The sequence below is a fragment of the Bidens hawaiensis genome, unplaced genomic scaffold (assembly GCF_021521415.1).
Source record: "Bidens hawaiensis isolate Kalapana, Puna unplaced genomic scaffold, B.hawaiensis_p1.1 tig00000512_1, whole genome shotgun sequence".
Lineage (NCBI taxonomy): Eukaryota > Viridiplantae > Streptophyta > Magnoliopsida > Asterales > Asteraceae > Bidens > Bidens hawaiensis.
Genome location: NW_027491033.1, coordinates 1,846,819 through 1,859,052, shown reverse-complemented (window position 1 = coordinate 1,859,052; position 12,234 = coordinate 1,846,819). Strand labels below are relative to the sequence as shown.

Below are 12,234 nucleotides of genomic sequence, written 5' to 3'. Positions count from 1 at the left end.
GCAGGTAGCACCAGTGGTCTAGTGGTAGAATAGTACCCTGCCACGGTACAGACCCGGGTTCGATTCCCGGCTGGTGCATTCTTTAATTTTTTACCTCATTTTGCCGTATAGTATAAGAAACCCATTGAAAGTTAATTTGTTGAAAAGAGTGAACAATATCATCTTCAACAAGCGTAAATAGGTGTTCTTGTAAGTGGTGGAATTAATCAAATGAGATGCTCACCTTTTTTTTTATTAAAGTAGACTAACCAACAGCACATACTATGTCATGTTATACTTCAAAATTATATGAGTCTGATTTGACTTAAAATTTATACAAACAAAATTTAAACAAGTGATAAATGAGAAGCTAGTTTGAATAGCTTTAGAGGTAGTGTGTATGATATATTCAAATACGCATACATTTGATAAAATATTAGACACATACAAAAAAAAGGTATGAATTGCAACGCGACCCCGAATATTTTTTTTGAACATGCATATATTATTTTGAACGGCAAATTTCATTTTATTCTTGACGTGTGTGGGACCATTACCTTCCAAACTCTCTCAACCTATAAGATGTTTAAATGTTTTGTCTTTGTCAATAGACCATCAACCCCATTAATTACGTTTATTTATACATTACCCTTTCTTTGTCAATTTGCTAGGCTTTACTTCCACATGCTTCAACCTTCCCATCTGTGTCCCGCATGTGTGGGTGGTGTCCCCCCCGCATGAAAATTACCAAAATGTCAACTTATCTCCTCTTTTCTTTTTACTTGATTTTTTTATCTAAAGATACGAGTTCTTCTTGATCTCCTTTGTATAACTCTATGCAAATTATATTTTGCTTATCGTCGAAAATATTGCATTGCATGCTCTCCAAATTGACCAAAATGTAGTTGCGTATGCTTACGCCATTTTTTTGTTAATTAGGGCCCACCCATATATGCGCCTTTGGGTAATTCAAGACTTTGACGAGCCAAAACACGAGTTTATTAACCTTCCTTCATACATCAATTTCAAATACACACGAAGCCAAAAGAATATCCTTTTGATATTTGTTGCAATGAAGGCAAGTTGTCTAGTCATGTGTTACACATTTTTAAAAAGGGTCATCTTCATTAGTATTTTATGTTACAATACTCTCCGTGCAAATAATTTAAATCTAGAAGGGTCCAAAAAAAAGTATACATGTTTGTAGTCGATCGAGTGTGATGCTAGCTTCACCATTTCCGACTTTAAAGAATGTACCAAGAAGATCCCGTGCATTTCTAGGGACCAACTTCATATGCTTTGTTTTTCTTTCATTACATGCATATTGGTGCGTCGAAGAGCAAAAATAGTATAACTAGTATTTTTCTTTTTAAATATTATTCTCCACAACCTTTTTATAACATGTTTTTAAAACTCTGAAAGAAAATGTTTACCCTAATCGAAAGACTCAAATAACTAAATGGAAATTACCGGTTGGCAACAAAGAATTTTGGATAAAGTATGCATTTCTTTCTTTTATACCGCAATCCCATAAAAATTACTCTTGTGGAAATTATTTGAGACCCGAACATGGAAAAAACAATGTAAAATTTTATTTCTATAACTAATCATCCTTTATCTAAAGCTAATAAACAAGATTAGGCCGATGCCCTCTTGATCTGGAGCATGAAGCCTTGTATTCATAGTTCATTCTAGTTCTAGTAGTGTAATATTGGAAGTTGCACCGTTTTGTTTTAACTTATATATAATTTTTGGGGGATTAATTTTGGACAATTTAATAAAGATTCACACATGCCTTGTGATGGGCAGTATAACAAATGATTCAAATGAATAATTATTAATTAAGCATCTTTTAAGTTTTAACTAATGTGTAGGATATAACCAAAGATGACAATACCAATGTCTAGAGAGTAGAGAGCACATATCTTGTTGATTTATACCTCAGTGACCCCACACCTTGAGATAAGGCTCCCACACCAATGAAGTATCTTCAATAATTCTCAGGGATCTCCAATAATTCTCAGATAGGCATTGAGAATATCATGCCACAATATACTCCTAAAAATCCAATTTCTTTAATGATTATATATTAAAGAAATATTTCACGTAACTATGAAACTAGCATGTATGGTAGATGTGTAAGTCTCTTAGGTGAGAGGTCTTGAATTCGATCCAAAACTAGAATTGTAATTTAGGAGTAACATTTACTATTTATAAAAATTGAAAGAAAAAAATCATTAGTATAGCATAAAATATTAATATCAAAGAGCTTTCAGGAGAATGGTACAATGTGATTGTTAAGATGAACAAGAGTTCAAGTTTTATAGTGGACAAAATAAATTGATATTTGAAAATAATAAAAAAAATCCATTATTCTATTAATAAGTTTTCTTTGATATTCTACTTAATTAATTATGATTTTTGGCTAACTACAAACATCACTCATATGTTTTATTATATTATTTTATCGGTGTGATTTTTTTTTCTATAAATGCTTACAAATTTGAGATTAAGTGACTTAAATGAAACGATATAAAACTCATGTACTATATCCAGTAATTGCTTCTTTTTTAAAACTAACCTGAAACATGAGATAATTGTAAAGAAAATGTCATTAAATTATAATCAATTTTTATATTGCTCTAATTAGGTTATTAAATTAACTTTTAAATAGTTATATATTTTTTTACAATAATGAAGCTTGAGTGGTTTTATAGTAAAACAATATAAAACGCTAGTTATTATATATTAATCTTTGCGTGGATTGCATTTTAAGCAGATTATATCTCCATACACACATTAATAATTGTAGTATATATAGTAATATTAATATGGATCAAAAGTGTTAATTTCTTGGTTAGTGCATGCGGAATGATCGAGCTAGATACTCGGTTGAACTGAACCTAGATGCAAGAGGGTTGGGGCCCAATTCGGTTATTCGGTCAAACGTGAGATGGTGACATGAAATTAAATTATGATCATGTATATGTGCATGTCTAGTGGCTATAGTTAGCATGTGGTTTGAAACTATGAAATGATAGCCAATAGATCCTCTTCGGATTTCACTTCGTATTTTACTGAAGTTACTAATATGGGATGGCAGGTAATTTTCATTTTTTTATATGTAATCTAATAATCTCAAACGCCCATTTATTAACTTTTTATTTAAAGCCAATGTATATATTAAAACAAAAAAGGAGAGCTTCTAGCAAGTAGCCAGAAACCGAACATACAAAGGAAAGGAAAAGGGAAAACAACCCATAATAAAAAACATACGAAACATAAGACGATTTTGGGAAATTCAGTAAGTTAACTTACACCATTTATCCCAATCGGAGCCGATCGTTTACTCATGCATTTCACCATAGGAAGGAAGTAAATTCAATGTCATTAACCAATTTTGTTGTAACCAATAAGTGATTTTTATTGAAAACGAATTAAGTTATTTCTTGACCTCTAAATCATCCAAAATGCAACCACTTATCTAGCTACTCGACGAAAATATTTCCTTGGTTCCTTGTATAGCCTCTGAAAACCATCCAAAAACCTTTTGAATATGTGATATAATATGTTTTGTTGGATGTTTAGTGTTAGCTAAAGTTTATCTAACATGTTTCCATTAATTTGTGTATTTCCACAACATTGTGCACAATCATCTTTTGTTATATAATTACCAGACAAAGTTAATAATTACTTGGGCAAACTACAAAGTTGGTTTTAGTATGAAAATAATATATTTATGTATTTTATTCTTTACAATAGTTCGCCTATTTTTTCTTAAGATATTTTCATATTTTACTTACAAATTTTTCTTAAATATCATTCAAATTTCTTTAACTTTACACAAACACCGTATATTCAATCATTTTTTAATTATATGTGTGCAAAGTTGAAAATAGTAGTCTAAATGAAATTAAGTATATATACAATACATTTTGTTGCCCTTTGGGTTTTCTAAAAGATATATAGAGTTAACTCTTGTTGAATTATAAGAACACATCACACAAACTATATGGATCCAAAATCGAAGACATCAGACAGTGTGATTGCTGAATAGGTACTATAGAGTATAGACGCTAAACTAGAAGAAAAAGAAGAAGATAATCTATCACCACAAAAAATTAGAAGATATTCAATCTATTTTTCAATAAGCAATAATTCAATTATACACACACCGTTAACCTGTGTATTAATATTTATAATAAACTTATTAATCATCACTAGAAAGTTAGTTAAATAAACACCAAGGATGATATCAACTAAGAGCCTTTTTAATTGATTAGTTGATTACCATTTATAACTTTCCTTAATCCTAAATTAAGTAAGAAGTAGTAAAATTTACCCGCGCGTTGCGCGGCGATTTTGGTCGTTAAAACTTAGACGTTGTAGTGGCGAGTCAACGCAAATTCGGCAGTTACTGGCTCCATTCGTTATGATACCGGAACTAAACCTAAAAAATAAATTCTTCAAATTAACATATTTAAAACAAAAAAAAAAGTATCGGTTATATGTTTTTTATTCGGTCGGTAAAACCTGAGCGTTGAGACCCGGACGTGGGTAAAAATCAAGCGCTACGACGGCGAGCCAGCTCGAATTTTGTCGGTATCGGTTATGTTTGTTACAATATCGGAACTAAAAAATGTATATATAGATTGAGACGGACCGATGGTGACGTCGGTCGATAAAACTCGAACGTTGTCGGTCTCATATCAGACGATAAGTCTACGTGAAGTTGGTCGAATTTAAAAAAGAAAAAAATCCAAGAATACCATAAAACGTGTTTAATATTCTACAAATACCAAAACTCTCTATTTATCTACAAATGTCAAATAAGAAGCGGTATGAATTCTTTTCACCAGTCATCAAAGGCCAAACACCAACTATAATGCTAATTAGCTACTTAAAGAAATACAGTATTTTCTTAAGAAATGTTGTACACAAAATAAAGTTGAAGTTGTACACATGAGCAGTCTTTTGTGAATGTTGATTTGGATCGGTAGGGAATTTGGATCCGGATGTGTAGGTGGTGAGAAGGAGACTGGTGGTGATGAGAGAGAAAGTAAAAAACTAAAAGGTTAAGCACATGATGACAAAGAAGAAGAAATTAACAATTGTAACTCAACCTTCAAAAGTTGTACCTAAATTGCACAGTAAATTCTACAGTAGTTTTGTGAGGGGAAGTGGATCTCCTTTTTAATATTAATATATATAATTAGTACGACGACAATTGATGAAAAATATACATGCATGTTAGGATTTTTTTAATCATATACAAAATTCTTATATATGCAAGAACTAAAAGATTATTAAAAACGGAAATAAAGACGACCAAAAATAAAACAAGCATGCGAAAAAATGTAGGCTCACCTTACAAAAAAATAAAGATATATCAAGTATCCACTATTTCAAAAAAAAATTATGGTATCGATACCACATAAAGATGAATATTTTGTAACGACTAGCTACCAGTAGAGGGCACAACCTTTTCTGAAATTCGGTAATGGTATTTTCGGTGCCAGTGTACAAATCTCACCCTTGACTCCACAAGCTCAAATGGATGCCCAAAACCTACCATACCGGGTGAATCTAAAACAACACCACTAACTAATGAAAATTATACTTCCAAAAATACCTAATTAAACAGTTAAAAGAGCACCATACGACTTGATGCACACATAGCCCGCACAATACATATCAAGCCTACAACTCAACAAGATCTAAAAAGAATTAAAGAGAGAAACATTCTTCCATCTTTCTAACAAGTAATGCCAATGACGGATCTAAAAGAAAAGCTTAGAGGTAACGCAAGTAAAAAATTAAAAAAAAATTGTTCAGGATACTTAATACATAAAAAAAATTCACTAAAAATGAACTTCGTCAAGAAGGTAGCAGGGTATTCCTTAACTAGGCTTATGCTTATTAATCCTCCCTTGAGTAGTGCACAAAATCAAAATCTTTGAAGCTAAAAATATAAAAACAAAAATCAATACGCATCAAAAGAGTGACATAAACATAACCTAAGTTAATTACTGAAGTTCTTTTATTTCATCAATTCTTACAAGATCACACAATATCAAATCCACTTGATCAAATCACAAAGTGTTAATTAAACATTCATTAAAGGTAAATTTTAGCACATAAAGCTTCATAAATTTTTAGTTATTATCTTGGATACATATTTTTCTTCATGATCATCTAGTCATGATCAATTGGCAACTCCTTAATCATGCTCCTCTGGTTAAGTGGATTACTAAACATTTGGAACTCACAATACTTGCAACTTGAAGGCATGATAGATTCAACCTCCAATTGATGATGCTCATGATGATGATGATGGTGATCAATCGGATTCTTACGCGCAATCACAACCGAATTAATCACATCATCAACCGGATGAAAAACCGAAAGAACCTCAAACCCATGAAGATCTTGAGTGTCAACCACCGGGTAAAGAAAAGCTCGAGCACCATGAGCACTCCTTAACATCAAGATCGAACCCGGAGCCATGTACTTCTCCAAATGTTTCACCACTTTAACCTTCTCCTCAACATCCATCCCCACAAGTGCAGCCATAAAGACCACATCATACTCCTTCAATTCATCACTCACATCCAAAATATCACTTGTGTGAAATATCATCCTTTGTGACAAGTCAGGATCGGTGGAAACAAGGCTGGACGCCAAAGCGTTCGCCGCAGGGTTAATATCATAATTATGAAAAGTTGTCTCCTTTAGATGACAAGAAGCTAGTACAATTGATGTAAGCGGCAAAGGACCAGACCCCACAAAAGCAATACGTTTAGGGGGTCTGGTCTGAGCCGAGCCGTGTCGAATAAGGATGTCATATTCGACACGGCTAAGTTTGAGGTAGTTTGAGTAATAAGGGAAGACATCAAGATGGTTAAGAGGGTTTGGGAAAGAGGCTAAAAGGGTTGAGAAGTGAGCCTCTAAATGGCCCTCAGCTTCACCACAAAGTCTAATGAGTTTAGACCGGATTTGTTGAATATTATTTGGAAGGTCAGAGATTATGATGGAAGAGGGTGGGATGCATATGAGGACTAACTCTGTGAAGAGAGTGTCGACATTTTTGGATGGTTTTAGGGTTTCAAGCTTTGATATTTGGTCATAGATCTTGCACACTTTGTGTACCAACACAGTGTGTTCTTCCATGTCGACACTATGAGGAGATTAGGGTAAAAGATTCTGTTATTGGAAGACTCAAAAAGGTGTCTGTATAATAACCCGAACTTTGATATTGGATAATAAATATATATATATATATATATATATATATATATATATATGATAATAATAATAATAATAATGGATGGGTTCAAACTCAAGACTAACCACATGTGCATTATTTTAAATTTCCATTTATCATCAAGTTGGCTTCTTCAAATTCAAACTTTCGGATATATCTGAGATGATCGATTCGTTTCTTTATAAGCACCCTAACTCTATCAACATCACAAAACCCTTAATCTTGTTTCTGCTTATCGTATTACGACCACCGCCGCCTCCCGTTCCTTTGCGACTCAAACTGCCACACCTACCAACAAGGATAGCCACCACCTTCACGAATAGTGTAACTAGCGACCGCTGCAAGTAAACGCAACCGACGTCTTCGTTAGTTCGCATCTAGGTAAATTTCGAACCCGCTGTGAATTCTTGTCACATATTAGTTCATCGTGTCGTCAGTTAAAATCAGATGTCAGTTGTTAACGGTGTCCTATCATAGTTCCGCTGATGTATTTCGTGCACCGCCACCCGTTTCAATTTCCCGCAAGCACTGACCGTTCGATTTCTGATTATTTACCCGGATCAACCCGCTTTTTCCTTTCTAATTATTTGCGCGGATATTAAGTTATTAATTCAGTCTGATGGCATACAGTCACCGTTGATACAATCACCGTCTCACGCAACGCTTACAGCCACAATTATTCCCGCTTCCGTTTAGCTTCCCTCCGGTTATTGAGGTAATTGTTACCGGTCTGTTGATGGATACTTGTACTAATACCGTATATATATAATCGTTGATTTCTTCTGGCGACTAACACGTTAATTATTCGAAGATTTGATTTACAAATAACATAATCATGCAACGATTTCAGTAGAACAGGAGGTTGATTCGAGACACATAAAATTGTTAATGTTACATGGGTCTTGGTTTTTAATGCATATGCATATGCATGGCAGATTGATAAATTAATTATAATATATTCTATAGTAATACTAAAACAAGTAAAAGAGTTTTATTACTTTTAACAATCATTTAAGTTATTTTATTGTAAACATGTCTCCTTATTTAATGAATGAGTAATCTGTATGAACGCTTATAATTTTCAAAATAAACAGCTAACAATTTGTCGATGAATTATAAAAGAGAGTTGTCGAGAAAATCAACCCAAGCAAAATTAAATTCGTAAATTTAATTTCAACCTATTAATAAATGTAGGTGTTAGTACGACTTAACCCGACTCGACTTTACTTGTTAGCTCATCGACTATCAAGGTACGGATTCTGTTTCTTGTTACTTCATAGTACGGATTCTGGTTTCTGTCACTCATAGTATAAATTATATTCGGTTACTTCGTAGTCCGGTTTCCTGTTTTTGCTATCTTTAGTATTAATTATAGTCCGTTAGTTTGTAGTACGGATTCTGTTTCTTGTTACTTCATAGTACGGATTCTGGTTTCTGTCACTCATAGTATAAATTATATTCGGTTACTTCGTAGTACGGTTTCCTGTTTTTGCTATCTTTAGTATTAATTATAGTCCGTTAGTTTGTAGTACGGATTCTGTTTCTTGTTACTTCATAGTACGGATTTCTGTTTTTGTTACTCTTAGTATTAATTATATTCTGTTACTTGGTAGTACGGTTTCCGTTTTTGTTACTCATAGTATTATATTTTGTTCCTTCGTAGTACGGATTATATTTCTTGTTACTTCGTAGTACGGTTTCTGTTTTTGTTCACTTTTAGTATTGACTCTATTCCGTTACTTTGTAGTACGGATTTTCGTTACGCGTCGGTTATATTTTGAGTTCAGTTATTTTATATAATATATTTTAGTTATACGACTTTAGTTCAGTACTCTGTTACCCGAGCATTTCTGACTTGTCGTTGGGGCGTCAACGACATGGCACTTATCGTGACAGTGCGTAATCAAAGTTCACGGCGTCTCTGAAAGTACTCATGTAGTACCTTGGCCACTTAGAGGCGTATAGATCGATCTTAGCTCCGACTCCTGACTCCTGACTCCTGACATGGCACTTATCGTGACAGTGCGTAATCAAAGTTCACGGCGTCTCTGAAAGTACTCATGTAGTACCTTGGCCACTTAGAGGCGTATAGATCGATCTTAGCTCCGACTCCTGACTCCTGACTCCTGACTTCTGTTTGAGATGGAACAATGTGTGCACGCCACCCACACCGTCTCCTTGGTGCATGGACTGGCTAGCTGTGTACCCCTCTGTTTAGGCTCTGGGTGCTTCCGTATTACACGACCTATTTATTTTAACATCATCGTCGTGTATTTTAGTAATTATATTTTGTTTCGCTATATTTCTGGTCCGTTTTGATATGTGTATCTGCATTTGATTAAATTTGAGTATATTCAGATTACGTCCCGATCGTGTATCGAATTATGTTTCGCATCTAATTATAGTTCGGTCTAAAACGTGGTTTTCTATCCGCAATAGTTTCAGTTTTATTTCAGTATGTGTTTTGTCTTATGTATGCCTTTACCTGTACTATTGTTCTCTCCGCTACTGGGCAATTTTTGGCTCAGCCGTATTTTCTTGTTTGTGTCTGTCTTATTTGCTAACAGGTAATTCGGGAAATCGGGGAGATCAGTGATGAGAGTAAAATGAAGCTCAAGAATAAGGACTTGATTAAATTTTCTTTTATTTAAGCATTTAATAAATTTGACTTAGAATTTCTTTCAGTGTTTTTAACTCTTTTGGTTGCCATGGGATTCTTTTCATTTCATTTAAATGGTTTTTGTTTGGTCTATGATATCTGTAATAGTGACACGTCAGCCTGCTCCGGGTTGGGGTGTTACAGTTATGGTATCAGAGCTCAGGCTCTTTCCTGTAGAAAACTTATACAATAAATAATTAATCATGTGAGTTAATGGGTAGACGTCGGGTTAGGATTCCTCTTTTCGTTCTCCGCGTATTCCGTAAATCTTTATCTTTCAGCTCATACGCTACCTTACTTCCAGATGCCTCCTAGAAGACGTGTGAATCGCCAAAACGAGAATGATGCTGGAAACGACCCTCCTCTTGCGACCCTTGTTACTAACGCTGTCAATGCAGCTATTGCGGAAATAGTCCCTAACATCATACAACAGTTGCAGCAAAATAATGCCGGTGGCAACAATGCCGGTGGGAACAACGCCGGTGGCAACAACGCTGGAGGCAACAATCCCCCTGTTGGTATTCATGTCTGGCTTGAGCGTTTTCAAAAGCAAAAGCCAAAATCCTTTAGTACTGCTAGTTCTCCAGTAGAAGCTGAAAACTGGATCGCGCACATCGAGAAACTGTTTGAAGTGCTGGGTGTTGAAGATGTGTTTAAGGTTCGGTTAGCTACTTACAAGCTCGAAGATGACGCTCACAGATGGTGGAAGACACTGAAAGCTGCACGTGGTGGAGACAATTATGCTGCTACACTTCCTTGGAATGAATTCCGTACTTTGTTTTACCAACAGTATTTCACTGATGCTGATCGCAGTGAATATTTGAGAGAATATTCTTCAATTATTCAGGCTAATGATGAGCCCATCGTTGAGTTTAAAAATCGTTTCAGTCGATTGGTTAGTTTTCTTGGCCCAACTGTAGGCACGCAAGAACAACAGACCAACCATTTCAAGTGGGCCATTTGTGACCGAGATAGGAAGTTTATCTTGAACCTCCGTTTTAATGACGTAAATGAGATAGTTGATGCGGTTAAGAACCTTGATAATGATAACATCGACACACCCATTTTGTCATGTTTGATAAATCTCATATTCTGATAACTTAGATAACTAAAAACAAGACCATCTGATTGAAACGTCTAGCCATAGATTAAACATATCGAACCGTCAATAAAAATATAAAACTATTAAGCGAATCGGACGCAAGTGTTTCTATCCGGTTTTTTTTATGATACATGTATAAAGTAAATTTGAAATTAAAAGGAATATGTTTATGTTAGTTGTTAATTCACAATATTATCCTTTCTAATAAAAAAATAAAAGAATTAAAAGTAAATTCTATAGACAAGGCATATTGACTTGGGATGGACGAAGCATAATAAAAGTAGAAGCAAAGGATAGTTATAATAACGGTACTTGTCTACTAATTAATTAATCTATATAAAACAAGGTTTTTGAAACAGGTGTCATTAATACATAGCCCGCTCCTCTTATTTTGACAGTGTTTTATTCTGACACCTGGCATGCCTCTCTTTCAAGCATTTTACGGTTATTTTTTTTAGAAGAGAAGTTGTGCAGTTAGCCGGTTACCATATGGTTTCTTCACGTTCATAATCTCTGTGATTCCAACCATCATCTTCATTCGCATGTTGTCCTCCTCCTCCTCCTCCTCCTCCTCCTTCATCCACTTCTCCAAATCGATTAACGAACTCGTCGACCATTCAAAATTGAAATTGCTGGTCCCACCACACATAGGCAAACCTAATCCCTAAATGTTACTGTGTGAATATGCAAATATGAGTTAGCTGTTCGCATTTTTTCATTTTTTTTATGCTTCATATTATCCCTAAATGTAAGGCTGTCTACATCTTACCCTCCTCAGACCCTACCATAGCATTGCTATTGGTGGGATATACTGAGTACGATGATGATGATGATGATGATTATTCCAATTAAAAATGAATGAAGGGACTTACTCATGTTGCTGTGCTGCTTTTTAATTTAATTGTTACATACTAAGTGATATTTATTATTATTTTTCTAATGTAAGTTTTTTAATTGGTGGAATTATATATAGTTTCCAATTGGTATGGATTCAGATCGATTCATTCACGAACTTGAGAAGCCACAAGTTCAATGCTGGCATGATAACGTGGTTTTGTTACATGAAGAAACGTGGATCGACTCACTGGTAGACGATCTACTTTCCTCGGGTGTGATTATGCTATTTCACCGATGGTTCTCTTGGATCTGGGTTCTTCCACCTACAAAATGAACAGCACCGTAAACTTACCCCTCAGAAAGGGACAGAGGGGTCCTCTTTGGGGTAACCCT

At 34.6% G+C, this 12,234-nt stretch overlaps 1 protein-coding gene and 1 non-coding gene across 2 annotated transcripts; one reads left to right on the top strand and one right to left on the bottom strand.

Annotated features, from left to right (window-relative positions):
• Positions 1–7: 7 nt before the first annotated feature.
• On the top strand, positions 8–78 carry TRNAG-GCC (transfer RNA glycine (anticodon GCC)). The gene has a single exon. It is a non-coding gene; the product is annotated as a tRNA-Gly (tRNA).
• Positions 79–5,997: 5,919 nt separating this feature from the next.
• On the bottom strand, positions 5,998–7,202 carry LOC143631182 (nicotianamine synthase-like). The gene has a single exon (XM_077100024.1). The coding sequence runs from the start codon at positions 7,147–7,149 to the stop codon at positions 6,175–6,177; it is 975 nt and encodes a 324-aa protein (XP_076956139.1). The 5' UTR covers positions 7,150–7,202; the 3' UTR covers positions 5,998–6,174.
• Positions 7,203–12,234: the final 5,032 nt, after the last annotated feature.